General features: G+C 53.8%; 1 protein-coding gene across 1 annotated transcript; it reads left to right on the forward strand.

Moving 5' to 3' along the window:
• Positions 1–7,598: 7,598 nt before the first annotated feature.
• Positions 7,599–24,266, forward strand: HELZ2 (helicase with zinc finger 2; the record flags this gene model as incomplete). The annotated part of the gene is made up of 19 exons (XM_079543382.1): positions 7,599–8,614; positions 8,695–8,878; positions 9,278–9,385; positions 9,738–10,261; positions 10,556–11,188; positions 12,145–12,928; positions 13,086–13,161; positions 14,358–17,871; positions 18,649–18,734; positions 19,106–19,237; positions 19,464–19,631; positions 19,746–19,887; positions 20,297–20,413; positions 20,869–21,061; positions 22,151–22,285; positions 22,512–22,730; positions 22,995–23,151; positions 23,493–23,660; positions 24,142–24,266. The coding sequence occupies 19 exons, from the start codon at positions 7,599–7,601 to the stop codon at positions 24,264–24,266; spliced, it is 8,481 nt and encodes a 2,826-aa protein (XP_079399508.1).
• Between the last annotated feature and the right edge of the window lie 869 nt (positions 24,267–25,135).

A 25,135-nucleotide genomic window follows, 5' to 3' on the forward strand; every position in this document is an offset into this window, starting at 1 on the left:
GCCCTGCTGGGAGGAGGTCTGGAAAAAAAGAAAAAACCAAAAAGAAACAAACAAAAAAAAAATTCAGGCTAAGTTTTTATAAAGCTTTCCTCCCTGCTCTCTTGGGACAGTTACTCCACGCTGCATCTGAGGAGCAGGGTAGGGTGTAGTGTGAGCTGCGGGAGCACGGAGCGCTGCGCCGGCACCGAGCCGGCTGCTGGGAGCCCACAGGCAGCAGTGGGATGAGTGTGGGGCCACTCGGTGTCCCTGTCCTGCAGCACAGAGGGGCACGGAGCCCTGGGGCTGACCCTTGGGTGCAGGCACTGTGAGCGGGTGGCCCAGGTCAGAGCGAGGAGGATCCCAGGTTGTGATTCCCCAGAGAACAGAGGAACCCAGAGGGCCGGGAAGAGCTGCGACTTCTGGGGTTTTAGGGTCTCTTTTCTATTTTTCTCAAAAAAAAAGAAAAAAATAATAAAAAAAAAATCCATTTTTAGGATTTTTTTTTTTTTTTTTAAATTAAAGGTTGGGAGCACATTACTGGATTACTAAGGCAGAATGGGGTGCGGGGTGCAGAGTGAAGGGCTGAGCGGCAGCAACCCCATGCCCAGCATCAGCCCACTGGGTGCTGGCATCCATCACCCGCTGCAGGAGGATGCTCTGAAGGAATGGGGCGCTGGCCTCAAGCATGCCCCAGTGTTTGGGTGCTGGGAGGAGCTGGTTGCCTCAGGTGTGGGTTTTCTATGAGCTCAGTCTGGCAGCAGCAATGGCAGGTTGCTTCTATCTGCTAATAAACATGGTGTTGTTTTTTTTTTTGACAGAATTTTGCTGGCGTGTTGCCTTTCTGTGTCTGGTGCTGACAGCTTGGGGCAGGAACATGTTGTTTAAACTGAAAACACAAGTACTCATATTTATAAATACCCACGTGCGTATATATGCTGTGCTTGCTGCCATCCACCCGGCAGAGCTGTGAGGAGGAGCGATTCTTCCCTCCAGGCATGAGCTGTGTTTGCTTTCATGTGCCCTGACCCAGGGCCACAGCCCTACATGGAGGCTGAGGCTCTCCCTTCTCAGGGCTGCCAGCCATTAAGAGCACTGTGATTTCTTCCTTGCTATTTCTGTGCTTGGGACACCATCGATAGATCAGACCGAGGGAATGCAAAGAGGTATAACAGACCCTGGCCTCTGTTTGCCCTGCAGTGTGAGCAGCAGCGCTGAGCTGGGATGCAGCAGGACAGGCTGTGCAGCATCCCTTCCTTACTCCAAGCCTGGTGACCCTGAGGATAAAGCAATAAAATCCCTGCAGGAGGACTTGGGCTGGGAAAATTCTCCATCCCTTTGCAGCAGCGTTTGCACAGTGGGCACAGGGTGCAGCTGCAGTGCCCCAGCCCTGTAGTGTGCTCTGCTCCAGGGTATGAGGGCTGTGCTGCCACATGTCACCGTGCTGTCCCCACTGAAGGTGTCTGTGCATTCTGCAGAAGCAACCCGTGCAGCAGAGCCTCTTCCATGGGATCCCGGTCTCTCAGCAGCCCCACGGTGTTCCCCCACTGCTGCTCTGTGCAGGTAACGCTTGGGATGTAGAGTGGTGCCCAGGACAAGGATGGGTTTGGAACTCCAAGAGTGGAAAAATGGCTGAGTTGTGTATATATACAGAAATCTAAAGAGAAGTAACAACACACGGCTTGCTGGCCTCGGGCTGAAGGCAGCCAGGCTGCGCCCATTAGGATGCCAGTGATGCACCCAAAGTAAAGATCCCGTGGCTCTGCACTTTGTTTCTCTTCTGCTTCCACAGCCCCGTGCGCAGCAGTGGTAAACCACCATTCGTGGGTGTGTGCCTTGGGGAAAGGCTTTTGCCTTTTGCTCACTGGCTCCAGGCTGAGAGCTGTGCTGCAGCCCTCCCTGCCCTCACCTTCTGCAGCCCCGTGGTTCTGTATGGGTGGGGGGCACCTGGACACAGCTGCTTTCTATTTTCCCCTCCCAGCTCTCGCAGCGCAGCGCACGGAGCTCAGCTTTGCACCCGCCCCGCTGCTGCCGTGGTTTGCGGGTGCAGAGGTGCTCCAGCCCCATAGGGACCCCGATGGGCAATGAGTGCCGAGCGGTGAGCACGGAATGAGCGCAGGGCTCCAGGCTGCCGCGGACTGCTGGTGAATTCCCCTCCACCCCCCCCCCCCCCCCCCCCCTGCTTCCTCCGACAGAAGGAATGGAAACCGAAACTGGGCACTTACGGCTGGGTTTGTCTGCCTGAAATGAGCGAACGCCGGGTTTCGGCGCACCCCCACTGCTGGTGCCGTGACGGCGATGCAGCTTTACCTCCTCGCGCGGCTCTTCCTGCACGTTGGGTAACAGCCGTGCCGCTTTTCGGCCAGGCTCCTTCTGCTTCCTCACCTCCCCGTGCTGTGAGGACGTCCTGCAGTTTGCTTTGTGGAAAGCCGATGTCTTCCCCTGCTCCCACACCCAGAGCTGCAGTGTTATGGGAAATAACCCACCCGTAAAATAAGAGCGAGCCCTCGGTGCTCTGTGTGAGCCCATCGCTGCCTGCGTCGTGCAGGGAGGATGTGTTTGGGTTTTGTGGTTGTGGTGCTTGACTGCTGAGTGATAACGCCCGGCTCAGCACTGACTGGGGGGGGATTTGTGCCCACAGCAACACTGCTGCTCAGCATCACGGTGTCCGTGCCTGCTCTGTGCTCAGATGGTGCCTTCCTCAGCCTTACAGTCGCATTTTCATGGGGGAAAAGGATTGGTTCCCACCCCAGGGTGACCCCGCACTGCCCTGAACCAACAGTGCTCCCAATGAGGAAGAAACCACCAGGCTCTCTCAGCCCCGGGGTGACAGCAGGGTCACATCCTGGGCCGCCCGTCCTTTGCTGACAAATCACAGCACAGATCGTGGCCCCACGGCTGCGGCCCCACTGCCATCACGCCATGGGGCTGGCAGGGAGTGGGATTTCAGTGCACAGACCAGAGCTGCCCGCATGGCCGATGGGCCGTGACCCACTGCTTGGGTTGGGTGAGGTCCAGCTCTGCGCTGCGAGGATGGGAGGCAGCGAGCATCATAGCCTGTCTGCCCACCCTTGTTGACAAACACCAGGAACTGCTGCCCCTCCTTCCCCATCTGCACACACTGCTGCTCGCTTCTGCGCTTCCTGTTGCTGCTTGACCCGCAGATGAGCTTTCCTTCAGCTCACCCACGACGGTTTGCATCTTTGCAACAGGACTCGTAACCCTGCTGCCAGCTCTCTGCTGTCCCTGGGCCCTGTTCCCAGCTGCTCACATCTGGAGGAGCCCTAGTGCTGCCCGATCACTTTCCAGAACGTGCTGGATGTTGGCATGGAGATAACTTTACGAGATGGGAAAGCTGAGCTCTGAGAGCATTGCCCATCCCCGTGCTGTCCCTTTGGGTGGTGACACAATGCACAGCTGCAGCCCTGCAGCTTGCTGGGGTCTGCCACGCTGTGGGGAACCCTCCTGGTTCCACTGACCTTCCCATGGGTTTGTGCATTTTTGGGGGCAGTGCCAGCAGGGCAAACTAGCTGTGCATCCTACTCTAACGGGGTGGGGTCTGCAAGTGAATTGAGAAGGGGCAAAGCAGACAAGGGAGGGATAAAACTGGGATAGATGGGGGAGGGGCACGGCTGGAGGACGAGGAGCCCCCAAACTGCTGCTGAGTCCTGGAGGTGACGCTTGCATGCCTGCTCCTGACTCCTTGTGTGCTCACTGCTGGGGGTAGACTGATACATACATATATATATATGTATTTATATTTATATATACATTCTTTTCCGGTTCGAACTTTGCATAGCTGGCTGCACCTCTTCAGTCAGGGAAAGGAATGGAAAACGAAACTGATGATAAACAGAAAGGAAACGGAGTAAACCCTGCCCCTCCCGGAAGCCCTTTTAAAGCCCAGTCCGCCGGGTCCGCTCGTGCCCCGTGCCGAGCTACAGCGCTGGGCTCCCCGCGGCACTTCGCCCTTCGTTTCGGTCTCCGCCGGAGTCGACGGGCAGCGGAGCGGTGAGCAGCGGGGAGCGGCTCCGACGGTGCGGGGACGGGGAGAGGGGCAGTGAGGGGGGACCGAGTACCCCGACCCTCGGGAGCGAGAACGGGACGGGGAACTCCAACCGGGAATGGGAGAAAAGCCGCCGTCCTGTTCGGAGTCCGGGCCGGGCAGCGCCTGTCGGGCCCGCCGCTCCCGGGCATCACCCCCAGGTGCGTCCCCTCCCGGTGTCGGTGTGCCCCTCCTCGGTGCCGCTCCAGCCCGGTACCGCGCACTGAACCCCCCCCCCCCCCGGTGCGTCGCTCCCCGGTGCCGCCCGGTCCCCGCGCATCCCTTCCCTCCCCTCCCCCCGCTTCCCCGCTCTCCGGTGCCGCTGCCGGTGTCGGCTCCCCCCGGTGCCGGCGGGAGGAGCGGGGCGGGGCGGGGCCGCCGTGATGCAATTTCCGCGAAATCTGGCCCCGGTTTGAATGCGGGGAGGCCCCAGAAGAGAAACCATCGGCGGTGGCAAAGGACCATTCCCGGCGGTAACTGTGTTGAGAGCGGAGCGGGTCCGGGAACGCCGGGTGTGATGCGGGGTGAGGTGAGGTGCGCGGGGTGCCGCGGCGCGTCGGGACCCGGAGGGAACTGGGTTCACTGGGTGCTGCAGGGCACGGGGCTCCCTGGAATGCAGCACGGCCCAGGGCGCAGTGTGGGTGCTGCCCGACCCGGGGTGGCCGTGGGGTGCTGTGAGGTCCTGAATGGCACCGGGAGCTCTGGGGTAACGCACGGCGCACAGCTCACCCAGAGCTTTTGGCTCGCAGCATCGATCGCTGGGATCGGAAGGGGGGGTGGAGGGATGAGGGTGAAGGGGACCGCAATCGGGGTGCAAAGTCCTGGGCTACGCAGTGTGGAGCTGCCGGCCGGCGGGGCGCTGGGTGCCACTTCAGACGAGCAGCCCCCGGCCCCAATCCCCTCCCCGCTGCTCTTCGGAGCTTTGGGGGCACGGTCTGAACTTTTCCAACTCGGAGAAGTCAAAAGCGAAGAGCTGCGGCTGCCGCCGTGCACCGGGGCCGTGCGCGACGCGGGGTTTGCTCTCCCCATCGGCACTTTGAAGCACCGGGGTTGGAGAGCCGTGTTGGCACCCCGAGTCCTACGCCGTCACACGGCAGGGACGGAAATCGGGTTTGGGGAGCGGATCCCCGGGGTGCCTTCATTGCTGCGGGGAGGCGCAGCCCCGGCACTCTGCCTCACGCCGCTTGGCTCCCGGCGGCGAGGCGCGTTGCCTAATCTCCCGTCAATAATTAACGAAGGCAAGGTCTGACAAAAAGCCGCCCTCCTCCCCCGGCTGCTCTCCAGCGTGGCAGGGCGGGGAGGGCAGAGGGGTGCGCGGCCACGTCGGTGCGTTCCTCTGCTCACCGTTGCTGGGGAAATGCGGTTGTCCCACTGGGAACGGCCCCCACGGAGGACGATGGTGTGGCAGCGAAACGCAGCCCTGCCCGACGGCGTGTGTCCTCCTGAGATGGGGAAACGCCGTCAGTGAGGTGCTGGCTTGGCTCGGTCTGTTTTCAGACCGGATGCACATATCTGTGTTGGTGAGGGCATGGCCGGCTGGGGCTGAGGAGGATGCTCGTGCTGGTGGTGCTGGGTGTGCAGCAGGGACACAATACATCTTCAAGTGATGGGAGCAGCTCGTTGATCCCATCAGTGGGATGAGTGGCTTTAACACCAGACCATGCTTTTGGAGGCTTGTATGAGGAGAGGCTGTTTGGAAAACACGCCGAATCCAACCTGCGGGTTGCAGGGATACGTATGTGCCTCTCGACCAGCTGCCACTGTCCCTGTGCCACATGGATTTTGCCCTGTTGACATCAAAGCCTTATCACTGTGAGGAGGGCTGCCTTATGGGAGAGCTTCCCTCAGCTCCCTCATGATCTGCATCTCTCTGTGACTCTGTTTGGATTTCAAAAGCTCCCCTCACCCCCCTCCTTTTTTTTCCTCTGTGTTCTGTAAGAGGAAAAAAACTGGAGTTTGGCTTTAATGCTGGTGGCACACAGAAACCTTAATAGGGGCATGCACTTCCCTTTCCTCTTCCCTCCTACTCGCAGACCCAACAGTCAGCGTGCTGAAAACCAAATGCTTTCTTAAGCCAAGAAACAATGGCAAAATTGACCCTTTAAAGCCAGAATATTTCCCCATGGCTTTTTCATGCTAAGACATCCCACCCTTGGCCTGGATTCCAGTGCTGCCTCTGACCCCAAAGGTTCTCACCTGCAGGAGCTGAAGCTCTCTGACTTTGCCTGGGAGTTTGGCACTGCTGCGGGGCCGTGCAGAGCCCTGGGGATGGGAATGGGGCAACCCTGGCTTCATGTTCCCCTCAGGGATGCTCCTAATACTTGAGCTAGAGGCACATCCAGTAGGGTGTGCCCCATCTCGGTGGGGTTTTGGGACTGGGTACATGCAGGACACGGCATGAGGGTGATGCTCTATGAACAAGTCCAGTATGGTCCCTGCAGACCGTGTAGGTTTGGACCATTTGTGCAGCCCTGCATCCTGCTGCCGTTGCTGCCCACTGCCTCAACACCCCAGAGGCGGGCAAAGGATTCTCAGTGAACCCCTCAGTGAAAAGTACTCGTGTTGAAGCAGCACAGAGTTGAGCTTCCTGCTTTGCTGTTCGTAGGACCACGGCCGTTCATTGCCGTTCTTCCCTTCTGGTTGAGAGCTTTGCCTTCGGGGCTGCGGCTTGGGAGCCCAAGGCGGATGCTGAGCACGGGACAGGTGGCTGTTTGGTGGCACATCCTGCCCCACTCTGCCTGAGCACCGCGTCCCGGCCAGCTGCCGCACCTCAAAAACCCCGCGGCATCCTTTCTGGGGATGCTCCCTGCCCCTGGTTGCCCAGGAAACGGCTCGCGGATGCTCCCGCCTGTGGCACGGAGCACTGAGTCACCGAAGCCACAATGTCTGCAGCCGGATGTTTACTGGCCGAGCGCGCCCGGCTCCTGCCCTCGGCTGTTGCGGCCGGGGAGGAAGGAGGGCGGTTGCCGTGTGGATTAATCCTAATTAATCTCGCAAACCACGGGGAGGAGGGCTGGGGGCTCGGGCTGGGGTTGCTCCAGCATGGTGGTGGAGCACGACCCGGGGAGGGGAACAGCGGGAAAAAGAAAGGGAAAACTGTTGGGAGTGTGCAGAGCCGGGGGAGGCGCTGGGAGCGGGAAGAGGAAGTGGGATTGTCGGGCTCTGCTTCGGGTGGAGGTCGGTGCCTACCGCGGTCCCTACTCACGCCGCGCAGTGCTGCCGGCAGTTCCTCGGTGTGTGCAGAAGATCCGAGGGCTGCGCTCAGCCTCCCCAGCACCCAGAGGGTTGGCAGCTCGCTCCTCGCATCGCGTGGTTCTCAGAGATCCATGGCCACTCGGTGCTTTGGGAGCAGGCTCCAAGTGCTCAGGCGCTGTGGGTGAGCGTGGCTCTGGCCGAGTTTTACTGCTCAGCCAGGAAGCGTGACTGCAGTGTCCCAGCACAGCAAAGTGCCCAACTTAGCTTCCTGCTAAGTCACTTGTTGCTTGTTTCTTTGTCAGGCTTTGTGGGCTCGCACCAATGGCCGGTGGGTACGTAGCCAGCTAGCACCACCTCGCAGAAACTTCCCCGCACCGCCACCATGCCGAATGCCAAAGGCCCCGCGGTGCCGCTGGGCAGCCTGCAGCGCCAGCTGGAGCTGCTGCTGGTCTGCTCCAAGTGCAGCGTGAGGGAGGATGAGATCACCTACCACCTGCGCCCAGTGGAGCACAAGTGCATGTATGAGATCCTGCTGGCCCGTTGCCGCAGCCGGCATAGTGTTGCTTGGAGGAAGGTGTTCCGGCGGCCGGGCTTCCCGAACCCGGCGCGTTACGCCGTCTGCAGGTATTACAGGCTGGGCTTGGGCTGCAGCAAGCATGGCAACCAGTGCACCTTTGCCTGGAGCCCAGAGGAGGCCCTTGTGTGGAACTTCGAGCGGGAGCACAACCTGGAGCGGCGTCGGCTGAAGGCAGCGGTGCTGCTGGCACAGCAGGGGGACAACTCCAATGCGCAGTCTGGGGACAGCTCCAGCACCGAGCTCCTGAGCGCCTGCAGTGAGATCCTGAGTGAGTTCGGGGGCCAGTTCCAGGAGATCTGCAGGCTTTGCTTCTTTGGCTGCCCTCAGCGCATCTCGGCGGGCGGCCACGGGCAGCTGTGTGAATTGCACCGCGTCTGGGACCCGCTGCTGGTGCACGTGGTGACCGACAGCCGCCGCAAGAAGCAGTACACCGCCATCCGGCCCTGCCCCGAGTTCATGGTCTCCTTCAGCTACTGCCACTTCGTCTCCAAGGGACAGCTGTGCCGGCACGGTGACAAGCGCTGCCAGTACGCTCACAGCGACGTGGAGATGGCCATCTGGGAGGCTGAGAAGGAGCACGGCCTGGTGCGTTCCGACCTGCTGCCGGCACCAGAGCCGTGCGTGGAGAATGGCAAACCCTCAGCACCCGCCCCGATGCACTTCTACTGCCGCCTGTGCCTGGTGACCTTCAGTTCGCAGGACAGCTTTGAGAACCACTGCTCCTCCGTGGAGCATGCGCAGATGCTGTTGGCTGACACCTCCGTGCAGTGGGTGCACCGTGCTCCACCACCTGGGCTCAGCACCTTCAAGCTGTGCAGCAGGTAAGGGGCCGGGCAGCAGCACGGGTTCCAGGTGCGGGTTCCAGGTGAGGGTGGCAGCTGGGATGGCTCTCTCCCAACAGAGCGGAGGTGTGCGAGATGGGGGACAGCTGTACCAAGGCTCACTCCAACGAGGAGCTGCAGGAGTGGATCCAGAGGATGAAGGTTGTTGCCAAGAAGAAGAAGCAAGCCATAAAGGAAGGCCTGGTGTCCTACCAGGACCGGCTCATTGCTGAATACCAGACGTGCTCCAACGAGGTGCTGATTGTAAGTCGTGGGCGACAGGGTGGGAGCAGTAGCCCCTTACATCTCGTGTGGTGTGAGAAGAATCTGGCGTGGGAAGGGAGCCTGTGGTCTGCAAAGGCCTTGTTGCCAGAGTTGGGCTTGGGAAGGGAGTTCATGCAACTATGGCAGTGACCATAGTTGAGTGAGATGCAGAAAGAGAGGCATCATCCCTACATCTTCACCCCATCCAAACAGCAGCCAAGCACCAACAGCCTACCCTGAGGCCTTTCATTTCCCAAGGCTGGGAATGATGAGCAGGACCACTTATGGATGGTCCTGCGTGGGGGACGGGTAGAAAAGAGGTGAAAATGTTGCCATGGTGTGATCCATGGGTTTTTTTTTTTTTCCCCTCATCCTTCTCTTCTCGTGCTTCTCCCACAGATATCTGAGGATGTTGAGGGCATTAAGGTGGTGTGCCAGGAGCCCCTGGATGTGCACTCAGAGGACAGGCAGCTGAAGTACCAGTGGAAGTTCAAGGTTCACTCCCAGGTAAGCTCAGCTCTGTGCAACGGGTTTTTAGAAGAATGAGAACATGTTGGTAGTGCTCTCAGCATCTCTGTGTAATGTCAAAATTAAGAAGATCCAGCCATGCTCCTGCTCGGGGTCTTGTAGGTGTCAGGAGCAAGAGGGTGGGTCTAATTTTCCTCTTCCAGCTGAAGAGATCTCCAGTTTATGGCGGAGTATTTTAAGTGCCATAAAACTGAAAACCTAAAAGCTGAAAGAAATTTTCAGTGGGGTTGCGTGAGGTGAATATCATGAACGCTAGGCGTTGGTTCCTGCAGCAGCTTTCGGGGGGAATGGCTGCTGGAGGACCTCACGGTCCTCTGTCTCCCCCCGACAGAACCCCCTGCAACACGTGGCGCTGCTGAAGCGAGAACCCGGAGCCAACTTCTACCTGTCAGGAAATGGGCTGGCGAGGGGCCTGCAATACCTCCGGGGCGAGCATGTGGCCGTGCTGCCATCCAACCCACCCGTGGCACAGGTGGAAGTCTCCTTGGAGTGCTGCACGCTGGGCGTCTTCGAGCAGTGGGTGGTGTTCGATTTCGGCAGCCGCCCCGTCCTCATGAAGAAGCTGAAAGTGAGGGTGGGCCGGCGGGAGGCTGCCCAGCACGTCCCCACTGGCAGGAGGAACGGCCACACCGTCAACTTTGTGCGGTGGAATCGAGGCAATCGCATCATCGTTCCCAGCGTGGTGAGGACCAGCGAAGACGTGGATCTGTTGGCCAAGTACAAGCCTGCTGCTCTTTCCTTGGACACCCAGCGGGAGGGCGGTGCGAGCGCCGTCATCACCCGCATCAACTACCGCGAGAGGATGCACAGCTTCCTCTTCCGCGAGGAAGAAGCCGAGCAGGCTCTGATTGCCAAGTAAGTGCCAGGTGTGGATCCAAAGGGGTTCCTCCCGTTGAACCCATTGCTATCCCTGCCCTTGGAGCCGTGCTGGTTGTGAAGTTGCCGTCTCTTCTGGGATGGGTCTGTAAGACCTTTCCCAGACAGGTGGAAAGCTGCCAAGGTAGCTTGCTGGGGAGCGATAGGAAGGGAAAGGCTGTCTCATCCCATGGCTGTGGATTAGCTAGAGGCGGGTGGCAATCTCCCCTCTGCAGTGGGGATGTGCTGATTGGCCAGTTCTCTGCTGTTCATTTGGTTCTTTCTTTCTTCCAGACTCAACCTGCGGGTCCTCATCTCGCTGACCTCCACCATGCAAAACCTCTCCATGGGGATGAAGATCGCCCAGGCTGGCGAGCTGTTTGCTGAAGTGCCTACCCCTTATAACCTCTCACCAGACACAGATGAGGGATATCTGCTGAACAGGTCCGTGCCCACAGCTTTCCTGGCACTTGACCCACCTGTAGACAATCGAGTTTATGAGGTTAGCGTGGAGAATAAAGCCACCACTGAGAAGACAATCTGGCTACAGATACCAAAGAGATGTTGCTCAGAGCTGAACTTAAAGCCAGAAACTTCCCACAATGTGGAGATCCAGTTCCAAATTGACCAGCTGCTGTTCCGGCAGTGGCACCAGGCTGTTGATCGCCTGTTGGATGAGAAACTGGTCCTACCTGATGTTGCCAGCTGCTCTATCCCCTGCTGCCTCCAACAGCCACAGACAGGGAACAGCAAACAGAAGTTGGCCATCTCCTTCATCACTGGCCAGGCAACCAGCAGGCGGCAGGTCCCACCTCTTCTCATCTACGGGCCGTTCGGCACAGGCAAGACGTTCACGTTGGCCATGGCCACCCTGGAGGTCATCAGGCAGCCCAACACGCGGGTGCTGATCTGCACTCACACCAACAGGTTAGCAGGGGGTGAGGGAACAGGCAGTCGGAGTTGTGGCCGGGTTCCTGCTCTGGGTGTTGATCGTCCAGTGTGATGAGAGGGAGCCAGAGTCTGTGAGGGGGAGCTGAGCTGGCCTTTTTCCAGTTTGCTTTTCAATTACTTGTTTAAATAAATAATTCATTTTTATTTAATATGTGTTAAACTGCTTTGCCCTCCTGCTAGGAGGAAGCCTGGCATGGGTGGAAGTGTTTGCAAAAGAGGCAGCTTTGTTGTACAGTGGGGATGGTGAGACCATATTTCTTTCTAGCCTTTAGTGTGTACAGGAAGAAATGGAAAAGAGCCTGCAAGTGCTCTGTGCACATGTCAATGTTTTGACTTTTCGAGGAAGATTATAGGGAAAGGGAAATGCAGATCTGATTGCTGTTGAGTCTGCCTTGAAAGAATCCAAGGTTGTTAAAATTAGAGCAGTTGTGCTGAGATGAGTGTCTACGACCCATCGTGCAGGAGGTTACTGCCTCGGTTTTTATTGTATAATGAACAGGTGACTCCTAATCTTAGCCTGTTTCAGTCTGGTTGCACTGAAGCTTCTGTTGTCATCATCTGCCTGGGCTGGGGTGCCGGGAGGTCAGCAGAGGGGAGGTGTTGGGCCACGTATGTAGGATTTGGACCTAGAGAAGCAGGGTCACAGATCTTACTGGACATGTTGCTTTTCAAATGATTTCTCCATGTGAGCACTGAGTGATGCCCAAGTCTCAAGTACCAACTCACATTTTAAACCATGCTCTCACAATATGGTTGGACTTAGAGGCTTCTTTGCACATCTTTGCATATCTCTTGAGCAGAGTGTGTTGTTAGCCAAAGCTAGGGGAGATTTTGGCTGCTTGGTGGTGAGCGATCAAAGAAGACAATGGTCTTCATGGTCAGAACATCGAGAACGCTGTCCCTTGATAGTTTCCCCTTTTGTTCCTTCTCAGTGCTGCTGATATCTACATCCGGGAGTACTTCCACAAGTACGTGATCAGTGGGCATCCCTGGGCTGTTCCCTTGAGGATTATAGCCACTGACCGCCCCATCAACCTGACTGACCCCACCACCCAGATGTACTGCTGCCTCACTAAAGACCAGCGCTTCTTCCGCTACCCCACACAGGAGGAGATCGGCCGACATCAAATCATTATTACTACCTCCATGCTATCCAAGAACCTGAAGGTTGCCCCGGGGTACTTCACCCACATCATGATCGATGAGGCTGCTCAGATGCTGGAATGCGAAGCTTTGATTCCACTCTCCTATGCCACTTTCGAGACGCGCATCGTCCTCGCTGGGGACCACATGCAGATAACCCCAAAGCTGTTCTGTGTTGGGGATGGGCAGTCTGCGGATCACACCCTGTTAAACAGACTCTTTCAGTTTTACCAGAAAGAGAAGCATGAAGTGGCCGTGAAGAGCAGGATCATCTTCAACGAGAATTACCGTTCCACTGCAGGCATCATTGAGTTTGTCTCCAAGCACTTCTACGTTGGCAAAGGCAATGCTATCCATGCCAGTGGGAACATTCCACCCCACCCTGAAATCTACCCGCTCGTGTTCTGCCATGTTCCTGGTGTGGCTGAAAGGGATATGGCCATGATTTCTTGGCACAATGCTTCTGAGATAATACAAGTGATTGAGAAAGTGGAGGAGATATATCAGAGGTGGCCACATGAGTGGGGTGTTCAAGATCTGAAGAGGATTTGTGTGGTCTCCCATGGGATTCAGGTACGTACAAGAATGTTTTCCCTTGCTGGAGGGGAATGTGTGCACCACTGACTGACTGCTGTCCTGTAACCTTACTGACAGATGAGAGACCTTGTACCTTAGGTGATGGCATTCCTGTGCTGAAAGTGTGTTCAGCTGTGCCTTTCTTTTTTGCCAGGTTTCTGCAATAAGACAGGAGCTGAGAAAGAAGCAGCTACCAGATGTGGTGGTAGAAAACTATGAAAACTTGCCAGGTTTGTGTCCTGTGCAATAGCTAGTAAACTCTGATTGCATTTTGAGGTCTCTTGCTTTCTAGGGACTTTCCCAGTCAAGTTTGTGGACAGGAGAGTCTATTGCAGCTGCAGTCACTGTGTAATGGGCAGGGAGAAAGTACACTGGGTGGTTAGCAGAACATCTTAATCTTGTCCTTGCTGAAATGCTTGAGGGATAGTGATGAAACAAAGGGTTCATTATGGGCACTCACCCATGGCTGGATGGCAGGATGCTCTGCCTTTCCTGGCAGCACTCATGGCAAAATGCCTCTTGGGCTGAGTGATGTGGGGCTGCCAGCAGAGCCCCGCTGTCCTTCCCCACAGCTCCCTGCTGCTGAAACCCACATAGTGCTGATGAGGAGGGAGAACCTAGAAATCCTTTGGCTGATTTCCATCCCCGTCTGCTTGGCAATTCCTTGATTTCATTCTTGCCTTAGTGAATAAGATTTCACACTGAATTAAATCTGCACCCAACCATCAACTCCTTTCAAACTTATGGATGTTGCTGGGAAGGAGGGTGGGAACCCTGTAAGTGCGATCCCAGAGCCGTCAGCATGCGTGAATCATGTGAAGCCCCAAGTACCCCCAGGGACACCAATGGAAGGGAACTGAAACCAGCATGCCCTGTGGGTGCCAATCACAGCATAACTGCAGAGCAGTTTCTGAAGGAGTCGTCTGTTGTTCTTGATGATGAGAGAGGGATAGGGCTGGTTTTGTCCTCTGTGTGACTCTTTGCGTCTCAGTCATGTTTTTATTATTACTGTTTTTTATTGTACAGCCACGACTCCTCATGGTGAGAATAACTGACCCCTGGGGTGTGTTCCTGATCTCCACACCCTTTCTTTACCATCTCTTAGCTCAGAAATCACGGGGTGCCTCCTGGTGTCTGCTATTTGCTGTGCTGGCAGCAATGTCCTTGCGGATAGAGGGACACTTGTGAAAGGGGCACTGCCCTGTCCTTGCCACTGCCACTGCTTCAGTGCCCGGCCTTTCCCCTGCCTTCACAGTGCATGGGTGGTGGTGACTTAGCAACATAGAATGGCTTGAGCTGGAAGGGACCTCAAAGATCATCTCGTTCCAACCCCTCACTTGGTGGCATCCATCCCACTTTGTGGATGTTGCAATCCCAGAGAGCTTTCCTATGCTGAGTGATTTCTCCCTTGTCTCCTTCGGTGCAGGCCGTGAGTTCCGGGTCATCATCATCAGCACAGTCCACACCAGCGAGAGCCTGCGTGTCTCAGCCTCCCACAACCTTGAGTTCTTCAACGACGCCAGAGTGCTCAACACCATCATGACGAGGGCTCAGTCACAGGTCATTGTGGTGGGAGATGCAGTGGCCTTGTGCTCCTACGGTCAGTGCTGCAGGGTGTGGAAGCGCTTCATCCAGGAGTGCATTGAGAAGGGGAGCATCTCCCCAGCAAACCTGACCATGGCCCAGATCAAACAGGCGGCATGCGACAAGGAGAGCTGGTGCAGGAGGAGCCCAGAGGACAATGATGAGGACAGCGACACGGATTCCTGGAGCTCTGAGATGGACAGCATGAATCCCGACGATCCCATCCTCCAGGAGCTCTTAGATGAGAGTAAGAACGTGCTGGTAACAGTGTCCGAAGAAGGGCTGCTCAATGTGAAGTCTGACGCTTCAAATCAGTGGGAAGACAGGCAGGAATACGTCAGCTTCTCTTCTCAGGTGATGCAGAAATATCTGCACATGCACCCCCAAATGTACAAGAGGTGTGAGCTGGTCAAAGAGAGGTTTGACAAGGCTTCAGCCTTCCCCCTTGATGACTCTCCTGCCGTTACCATTCAGATCAAAGGCAGAGTGCACTGCGGGACAGCCTTCACTGGCGACGAAGTGCTTGTGGAAATCCTGGAGAACAGCACAGCTGACAGCAGCGGCCTGCGGCCCCAGGGGAAGGTAGTGGGCATCCTGAAGCGCGCCGAGAGAGAGCGCAATTTCATCTGCACAGTGGACGAGTTCGATCCCCGGGTGATGGTACCCATCGATCCCACTGTCACCAAAATATTTGTCCCGGGGCTGAAAGAGAAACCTAATGTCATTCCTGTCCGCAAGCTTGTCAATGGGAAGTACAAAGTGGTCAGCTGGAAGAAGATCAACCAGGACACAAGGAGATGCCAGATCTTCTCTGTCCAGATCATCGCCTGGCGGGAAGGTTTCTACTACCCTTTGGGGATAGTAACTGAGATTTTGCACGTGGCTTTGACTTCAGAAGAAGGCTTAAGGATTCTCAACTCAGAGTATGGCTTGGAGAGGAAATACCCACCTGTTGTTACCAAGGAATTAGCCAAATACAACACCTCCAGCAAACCAAACCCCAGCAAGGAAAACCTGAGGGACTGTCGGAGTTACCTGACCTTCACTGTTGATCCTGAAGGTGCGAGGGATCTGGATGATGCTATCAGCGTCAGGAGCCTTGAACATCACTATGAGATTGGGATCCACATTGCAGATGTGGCTAGCATCATCCCCAAGGGCAGTGCTGTGGACCTGGAAGCAAAGAGGCGAGGTGTGAGCTACTACGCTCCTGAGCAGGATCCGGTGCACATGCTCCCACCCTCCTTTAGCAACAACATCTGCAGCCTCCTGCCACAGAAGGACCGTCGTGTGATCTCCCTTTTTGTCACCGTAGAAAAAAAGACTGACAAGGTGACTAATGGAATCTTCACCCTCTCTGTGATCCGCTCGGACTGGCAGCTATCCTATGAAGAGGCAGAGCTCTGCATTCAGGACCACTACCAGGGAGGTGCAGATGCGCTTCGTTTTGATACCCTGGAGGACTGCCTCACTGTGGCTTATCACTTCTCCAGGATCCACAGGAAGTCTCGGTTGCAGGAGGACTGCTTCTATGACCAGCTGGATGAGGGAAGCTCCCCGGGCAACAGGCGGTCCCACCAGATGATAGAGGAGCTCATGATCATGTTCAACAGCTTTGTGGCTGAGTTCCTCACTAACAAGGAGGTCACAAAAAATGTCACTCCTGTCCGGTGTCAGGGTGAGCCAAACCCTCAACAGATTTTACTCATGAAAAACAAGTACAGCCATATCATTCCTCTGTCCCTCCACCTCTCACACCGCCTGAAAGATGAGCCTTCTAGCCAACCCCCCTCCAAAGAAGTAGAGTTCTGTCTCCTGGGCCCCATCTGGGAGCACCTGCAGTCCGCCGCACATCAATCTGACCTCCAGAAGATGCTAGACCTTGTTGTTACTGATGACATCCACCCAAAACTAGCTCCTGTTGCCCTGGAGTTCAGGAGGCTGCTTGGCCGCTCCTATTTCTGTCGCTCCAACTCCACTGCCCAGTCCAAAGTGGGCCATTACTCCCTGAAGGTTGACTCGTACACCTGGGCTTCCTCTCCCATCCGCCGATACATGGACATCGTAGTGCAGCGGCACCTCCATGCTGTGCTCCGCAAGAAGCCCATTGCCTGTTCTTCAGATGACATTGACTTCCTCTGTCATGACTTCAACAGGAAGAACTCCAAGGCAACAATGTACGAGAAGAGAGCCCGCTGCATGCAGATGGCCACCCAGCTGAAGGGCCAGGTCATGCAGAAGATGGCCTTTGTAGTAGATATCGAAGGAACGGACAGGTACTTTAAAGCTCTGTTCCCACTGAATAGAGAGAGCCTTCCTGATCCCCATGTAATCAACTACAGGGCTCTTCAGCTGATAGAGCAGCCCATGTTCCTGCAGGACAAGAGCAGTGTTAGGCTGACGTGGAAGAGGAGGATGTATTCGGTGGAAACGATGAAGAAGCACAGCCTGCAGCCCTGCCATCTCTACGACCACAGCGTCACCCTCTTCCAAGCCAAGATGTGGCAGGATATACTCATGGCCATCAGACAGGAGAAATTTGATGCCCTGTCCTCCCTCCTTCAGAACAGCAAGCAGCTCTACAGGCGGCGTGTGGGCTGGGTGAGGAAGAGCGATTGCTCGCACTACGTGGAAGTCATGGTGGAGCTGAGCGCTGGTGACACGCTGCAGTTCCAGCTCACCACTGATGTCTTCCGGGGCTTTCTGGTGCCCTTTGTGCAGCTGTGGTGTGTCACGCCAGGTTTTGACGTCTGCCTGCAGCACACGGAAAAGGCGATTGACTGCTTCTCTGCATACGCCACGCTGCCATCCAAGGACAAGTACAAGGATGCTGTGGAGTACAGAAAGGTGTGGATGCCAATGAGCGCCATGGAGTCTGCGTCGTGTGCGGTGGCTGAAAATGACTCTATTGTCCTCCATGACGTCAAAATATCCTGGGCAAAGCAAAGGACAAGCAAAGGGCAGCTGCAAGGGACTTTCTGCCTTAAAAAAAGCTTTCTGGAGGAGTGCTCCATTGAGGTGGACTTCAACCACTGCTATTTGTGCATTCGCCTGGGTGGGCTGAAGCTCAGGAGCCTTCAGAGCGACGAGGAGTGCCTTAGCCGCAGCCTCCAGGAGCTGACCTTGGGTCACAAGGAGAAATCCAAAAACAAACTTGTGGTGGATCCGGATACGTATACGTGGGTGGCTCACGGGCTCACTGAGGAGTTTGGTGATGATCAGGAGTCAGACAGGAGTAGTAAGCAGACACTGAATTTTTACATCAACTACATGTCTATGGAAAATGTCCCTGCGGAAATCTCGCAGGACTCTGCCAGGTTCACCGTGGAGCTCATCCCAAAGATGCTGCCAGACGTGTAAGTGTGCTTATGCTCCAGTTAGAGCAGTAGGACAGAGTAGCTGTTCCCATGGGTCTCCTCTGCCCAGCCCAAACAGTCTTTGCTTTGCCTGAAAATGTCACTGCCCAGCTCCAACTGAGCTCTTGGGTCATTGATGTTTGGATGAGTCGGCTTTTCTCAGATCTGTTCTCCGGATGCCTTATGTTCTCCCATTTGGCAGTGAGGATGAGGCTGGGGATACAAAGGAAGGTGCCATGCTGAGGTTTCACTGCACATCTGTTCCTTCTGTTCCTAAATTGCTGCAGTGTGTGTAGTAAAAGGCAGTGTGAAGCACTGGGGCAGGATTTGCTCCCTGATGTTCCAGTTGTTCTCCTTTGTTGCTGTGAAGTGTTGTCTGCTCATACTGAAGCAGAGCTAGTGTCTCATTTGCCTTCCTTTGCCTGTTAATTGCATCAGTGCCTGCTGTAGCTTTTTGGGAGCAGAATTTACTTTCCTTCATGTCTGAAATTTTAGGACAAATTGGAAGCTAGGCCAAGAAAATAGAGTTGGACCGTAATAGAATGGAGTTGGGACAGAAGCTGTGCTCCTTCCTCTCCACGTATTTGCAGACTCAGCTGTTCAGACAAGCACAAATTGCCCAATAGGACGCGTATGCAAATCATTTCAAGTTCTTTCTGGAAGGATTTGATACAACACCAAAGCAAAAAGGGAGCAAACAAGACAGTTGTACAAAGCTGAATTGTTGTTTTCACTATTTTATGTTACACTTCAATAATTCTTATTTTTCCCTCACAGACGGAAAGAAAATGCAATTTGGAGGCTCCAGCATGCCTCCAAGCTTGCTAAAAGCATTGCCCTTGGCTGTGAACCTCCATCAAAAGGTAGAGAAGGCATTCTCCATTCTCATACTATGGTCTTTGCTGGCCAGGCAGGTGCCCTGGAGCTTCACCGAGCTTTTGCCATGGGGGTTCTGCTTTCAGGCCAGAAGGTTTCCCTGTAAAGGGTTGGGGTGGCTGCTGGCCCAACAGAGTGCAGGCTCCTTCTGGAGCAGGTGCAGGTCGGGTTTCATCTGTAGGACACACAGAGAAGTCTCCTTGGTAGACCCTCTTGGCATGGGATGGGAATTACATATGGACGGTCTTGTAATTGTGTACAATTGTTTGGAACCTGGCACGTCCTCCTGTTGGATTGCATGTGTGCTGTCTTCAGTAGCCTTCTTTAAACTGGTTTTCATGTCTCTTTGCTCTAACAGTCACCAAGTCCAAAATCCTGAAGCAAAAATCCTTTGATCTCCCTGGCAGCCAAAGGAAGCTCAACCAGAGTCAGAACGAGGCTGTGCTAAATGCTTTAAGAAAACCTTTCACGCTCATCCAAGGCCCACCAGGTAAGGCAGGGGACAGCTCTTGAGTTCTTGGTCCTTAAAGGCAGCTGAGAGCTTGTCTGTTGCTTTCCCTGGGACAGGCAGAGGCAATGCAGGTTGGCATCATCTCAGGCTGTTCAGGACAGTCCCCTTGGTTCTGGGATTTTATTTGTGGCTGATCATTTGGACAGTGATCTAGAGCAAGAGTATTGTGGTTAAAGCATTCTTAGCAGCGTTCTTGCTTTTCTAGGTACAGGGAAAACCGTTGTTGGAACTCACATTGTCTACTGGTTCCATAAGCTGAATGAGGAGGCCACCGTGGAGGAGCCACTGCCATGCCCTGCTGAGGATGAGCCCCAAGGGAAAAGGTGCATCTTGTATTGTGGCCCATCCAACAAGTCTGTGGATGTTGTTGCTGGTAAGTACACGTTCTCTGCCCCTGCAGTAGTGGTGGGAGGGAGATGAACAGGAGTCTGGGAGACAGGAGAGGCTGGCCCAGTGCCGTCTGAGCAGCCTTTTTCTCTCCCTCCAGAGATACTGATGAAGATGAAGGGCCTGAAACCACTGAGAGTTTATGGAGAGGCCATAGAGATGCTGGAGTACCCATACCCAGGGAGCAGCCGGCACCTCTCCCGCAAAGCCTTGCGGGATGCAAAGCCAAATCGTGAGCTCAGGTAGGATCTGCAGCTGAACAACCCAGAGCAGCCTTGGTTTCCAGTGCAGAACAGCACTGTTAACAGCACCCACTTTGTCTTTTCTTTCTTTCTTTTCAATTGAAGCTTTATATCTATCCATTATCTAGTCAGGAAACTCAGGCGGTTGAACATATCCTAGATTTTCTCACTTCTTTTTTGAACAGCTCTGAAAGTCTCTGACTTCATTCCTGCTTGCAACTGTCAAAGGGTGGCTGCTGTATTTTGTGTTCCCGAGGGCTAAGTGTGAGATAGGCCTATAAACGTGTACAAATCTGGTTGTGACTTCTTCAGCCAACATGATTTCTCCACATAGGCAGGTGTGGCGTGCTTCACTGTAGAATCTTGGGTCTCCATGAGGAAAATATTTACATATTGTCTTTTTATTTAGCAAGATAATTTTGCACCATCGGATCCGACAGCCGGAAAACCCTAAACATGTCCAGATCTGTGAATTTGACCGTCGAGTGAGGGCAGGAGAGGAGATAACAGAAGAAGAAATAAAGAAGTGAGTAGATGGAGACCTTGGTGAGAGATATCTGAAAGTCAGCAGGTTTGTCCTGGTTCATGCAAACCAAGGGACCAGGCGAAAACATTAAAAAAGACTAATAAGCTCTGCATCATTTAGAATGATGGTAAGCAATTAGCTGAGGGTTAGTGCTACAGTTAGTACCTCAGCATCTCATCTGCTCAATGCTATTGTTCTTCTGGTCCCAGAGTCTCAAGTGTGTGTGTGTGCATCTCCCATCTCCCATCATGACTCTGTGCCCTGTCGAGTTCAGAACAAAATGCATTTCCTGCTGTGTGTGCCTCAAGCCCTTTTCTGGGAACACCAGCTTGTCCTGGGGTGGTTAACAGAGCCATAATCATTTAGGGAAGTACAGCCTCTGCCTGGTTCCTGCATAAGGAACCTGGGAATGTTTCCACTGTGTGTAACCTGGTGTCTTCTGCATCAATCACCAGGCACAAACGTATCCTGAAGGAAGCTCGTGCTTATGAACTGGCATGCCACGATGTCATCTTGTGCACATGCTCCTCTGCATCTGCCAACTCCCTGGAGAAGCTCAATGTCAAGCAGATACTCATCGATGAGTGCGCCATGTCCACCGAACCCGAGACCCTCATCCCTTTGGTCAGCCATTCACGTGCTGAGAAGGTCAGTCCTTTCCAGAGCATTGTCTTTAGGATGGCTGCTCAGAGCTCTTGAGTCTCCACACACCTCCCACTTCTTACCACGCTCTTCCAAGCCTGTCCAGGTTTTAAGGCTGTTTTTGTTAGTACCCGTGATGTTGTATCAGGCAGTCATTTCTTGACTGGTGCGTAACTCTAATTCAGGTCTTTTGGCACGGAGAGGTACATAAGGTATGTGAGTATTCTCAGCAGACATATGAGCTGTGTTACCTGTTCATGTCACATAAAGGGGACTCGTTGAGACCTCCTGTAGGGCTGAAATTTACGGTGGAGAATTGTAACATCTGCTTGCCTCTCTGCTTGGTCAGATCCCTTTCTTCAGTGAATCACTTCAGGGATCACCTCAACCATTACGGGGTCAAACCAACCACAATGGAATAATTCCATAATGGGGTTCGTGGACTTTTAGAGCATCAACCCAATCATGATGGGTCAAACCAGTCAGGATGGAGTCCGTGATGATGTTGAGTCCATGACGGGGTTCATCAGTCTTTTATGGGGTCAACCCAACCATGATGGATCAACCCAGCAGTAATGGGGGTCCATGACAGGGTAAAAGTCAATGGTGGGGTTTGTTGATCTTTGATGGGATCAACCCAGCCACAATGGTGTCCATGATTGTGTTCATTGGTCTTTTATGGAGTTGACCCAGCAAAGATGACGTCCACGATAGAGGGATTTGATCTTGCATTTGGCTTTCTGTAGGGAAACCAAGTTGTGTGGATGTGGTTTTGGTGCTTTGTTGTAAGGGGAGCATCACTGCCATCAAAATATGTCCTGAACCAGGTACAAATTGTCAACATAGCAGGAAGAGAGGGCAGATCTCCACAGACTTTCTGTGTGATGTCTTTCTCCTGTCAGATGGGAATAAGGCTCTGCATTATCTGGGTCAGGGTTTTTATATAATATACAGCACGGTCCTTGTTTGAGGTTGCTGTAACTGTAACATAAATAAATAGCAACAAATATCAGAATATAATTAGTCTTTCAAAGAGCTGATGACCTTCACCATTGCCACTGCCCTCATAGCTGAAGCATCCACCATTTGTTCCAGGTCGTTTTGCTTGGGGATCACAAACAGCTGAAGCCTGTGGTCAACAGTGACTTCTGCAAGAGCCTTGGCATGGAAACATCTCTTTTTGAGCGCTACCAGAAGCAGGCGTGGATGCTGGACACGCAGTACCGCATGGTGAGGCTTTCCTCAAGCAGCAGCAGAAAATATCAGCAGGGTTTGGCTGAAGCCATTGGAAAACAGATATTCTCCATTTCCCTTGCCAGAGCAATGGATAATACACTTGCCCAGTAAAGCACAGTGGAATTGCAGGTGAAACCTGCTCCAAAAATGCTGCCAGTTAGGAACGTTTTTTTTCCTAATGTCATTGTATAATTTTATTGATTTTTTTTTTTTCTGCCAGCACAAAAACATCTGTGAGTTCCCATCGCAGGAGTTCTATGACCATCGCCTGAAGACGTGTCCCCAGCTTCTTCGCAAACTCAGCGTCCTATACCACAAGAATAACCGCTGCTGCCCCATCATCTTTGGGCACGTGGAGGGGAAGGAGCAGAGCCTCGTGATTTCCACTGAGGAAGGAAATGAGAACTCCAAAGCTAACCCAGAGGAAGTGGAGCAGGCGGTGAGCAGGGCCCTAGGGTTATGAATGGGAGGATGCCGTGCTGGGAGGGATTGTGAATGGTGAATTTTGAGATCGGGTGGCCATCGGTGGGGTGGGTGCAGGTCCTGCTCGTGTCTGCAGCGTGCCATGCTGCTCCTGGCCAGAGTCAGAGGTAGGGAAATGAGACCCAGAGGTGAGCAGCACAGCTGGGCGCCGTCGCTGCCTTGGGGACGTGCTGGAGGTCTGCTGGAGGTTCCCAGGTGAGCAGAATCATGGTGTCTCCAGGTGAAGATTGCGAAGCAGCTGACACTAGATGGCACCATCCGGCCGGAGAGCATCGCCATCCTCAGCCCTTACAACGCCCAGGTGTCCGAGATCAACAAGCGCCTGCTGAAAGAAGGCATCTGCGGCGTCACTGTCTGCACCATCATGAAGAGCCAAGGTGGGGCCGGAGGGAAGGCACTGCTCCCCTCTCCTGAGGGCTGGAGCAACTTCTCACCGAGACAAATCCTACAGCAGAGTAATTGCAGCCGTGCATGGACCCAGTTTCTGGGTGTTTTGTGATGGTGATAAATCACAGCGCCCAAAGTGGGATGAGACTGATGGGAGGGGGAGGCTCAACGGAGAGGACATCTTGAAAGGGTTATTAAGATCAATGAGCAGGAGTTGGGGGGCCTCCAGAGCTGGAGAAAACCACTTGGCGCTTGCAGGTTGTGGATCTTGTGTAGTGTGGAGTGGCCGGATGCTTCCACCTAAAATACGTGGTTCATTTGTGCTTTCTAGGAAGTGAATGGAGATACGTGATCCTGTCAACCGTACGCTCCTGCCCTCGACACGAGATCGACAGGAAGCCCACCAAGAGCTGGCAGAAGAAGTACCTGGGTTTTGTCACTGACCCAAACCAGGTCAACGTCGGCATCACCCGCGCTCAGGAAGGACTCTGCATTCTAGGTGGGTGAGCTGGGAGTGTGCACAGCCTGCAGGGGAGCAGCACAATTTGCAGGAAGGGGTGAAGGTCCACATTAGTAGAAAGTGGCTGTCTTGCTTCACTCTTCTGCCCTTTGGGCTCTCTGTGATTTTGAAACTGGGCTATATGGGCCGCTTGAGCAAAGCAGAGATTGTGTGCAGCTCATGTGCAGCATCTATAATTCGTTTCTGTTTTGGACCATACTGTTTCCATCACTTTGCATCCTAGTCCTCTCTTCTAACAGAATTTACTTCGTAGTTTCCCAGTAATTGTGCAGACGTAGGCTGTGATGCATAAGGAAACTGCTTGCAAATGTGGCAAAACTATAAAGGGAGCTGTGGTTTCACAGAGCTCTGGCAGACAGGAACATCCCCAGAGTTACCCAGCACTGCTAGCAATGTTAAGCAGAGGTGATGATTCTCTGTGAGCCTCTTTTGACCACTGCCTCCCTTCCTGTGCCAACAGGGAACCGGTACCTCCTGGAGTGCAACCCATTGTGGAGGAGACTGCTCCAGCACTACGTAAGTCATAACTGCTATACAACAGGCCAAGGGATTTGTGTCAGGAAGAGTTCACCCTTCCACCGGTGAAGAGGAGAGATGCCTGGCTGAGCTCGTCCCTCTTCACCTGAACTGTGCTACGTGTGCCTTCAGAAGGACGCAATCTTTCCATTATTTGTACGTGAACCACGGGTCAAATGCACTTGGAAAAGTTGGGATCTCTCCCTGCATGTTGACAGCTCAGTCTCCATATGTGCACTGGTGACTTGTTTTTTATATCACTGCAACCTTGTATAGGAACTTTCACCTCTAGCAAACCAAAAAGCATTGGAAGTGGGTGGATGGGCGTATGTGACTTTATTGATGATTATTTTCAACTAGAAGATGCTCAGTGCAGCCACCATCCTATCTGTTAGTGCAGCTTTGGGGACCAAATATATGTTCTATTTGTCGGAGGTGGAATGACTGCATGTGGCAGATCCACACGGCAAGCTGTGATTTGCCCTATGGGTCCAAATCTTCTGAGTAGCACCACTCATCTTAAAATCAAGGCCAGGGAATTTTTTAGGCTTTTTATTTCTCAAAGCAGGAAAATAATCTTTTGTTGGCTTGTTTTTGTTCTCAAGAGAAGGAAGCAAAAAGGGAACCGCGTTCCATGCTGTCTAGCCAAAGTGCTGTTCTCCAAGCTTGTAAATATCACTGACCCAAGGCTAAGCTGGTTTTGTAAATAGATTTTACTCTTTGTACAAAGGAGGCTGTCCTCACCAATACACAGTCAGTGGAAACTGAGGACTGCTCCTACGAGGAAATGTTGGAGTTTGTAAAGATATTTTAAATGTTCTGAGTTTTATTTGAAATCTCCTCCTGTGCGATTCCCTTCTCTCTCCTCCCTTCCCTCCCCCCCGTATTTTTTTAAAGCTGCTTCTAATTTATTAATGCTTAAATCTGTGAATTTGTTT

The sequence above is a fragment of the Tetrao urogallus genome, assembly GCF_951394365.1.
Source record: "Tetrao urogallus genome assembly, chromosome: 16".
Classification (NCBI taxonomy): Eukaryota; Metazoa; Chordata; class Aves; order Galliformes; family Phasianidae; genus Tetrao; species Tetrao urogallus.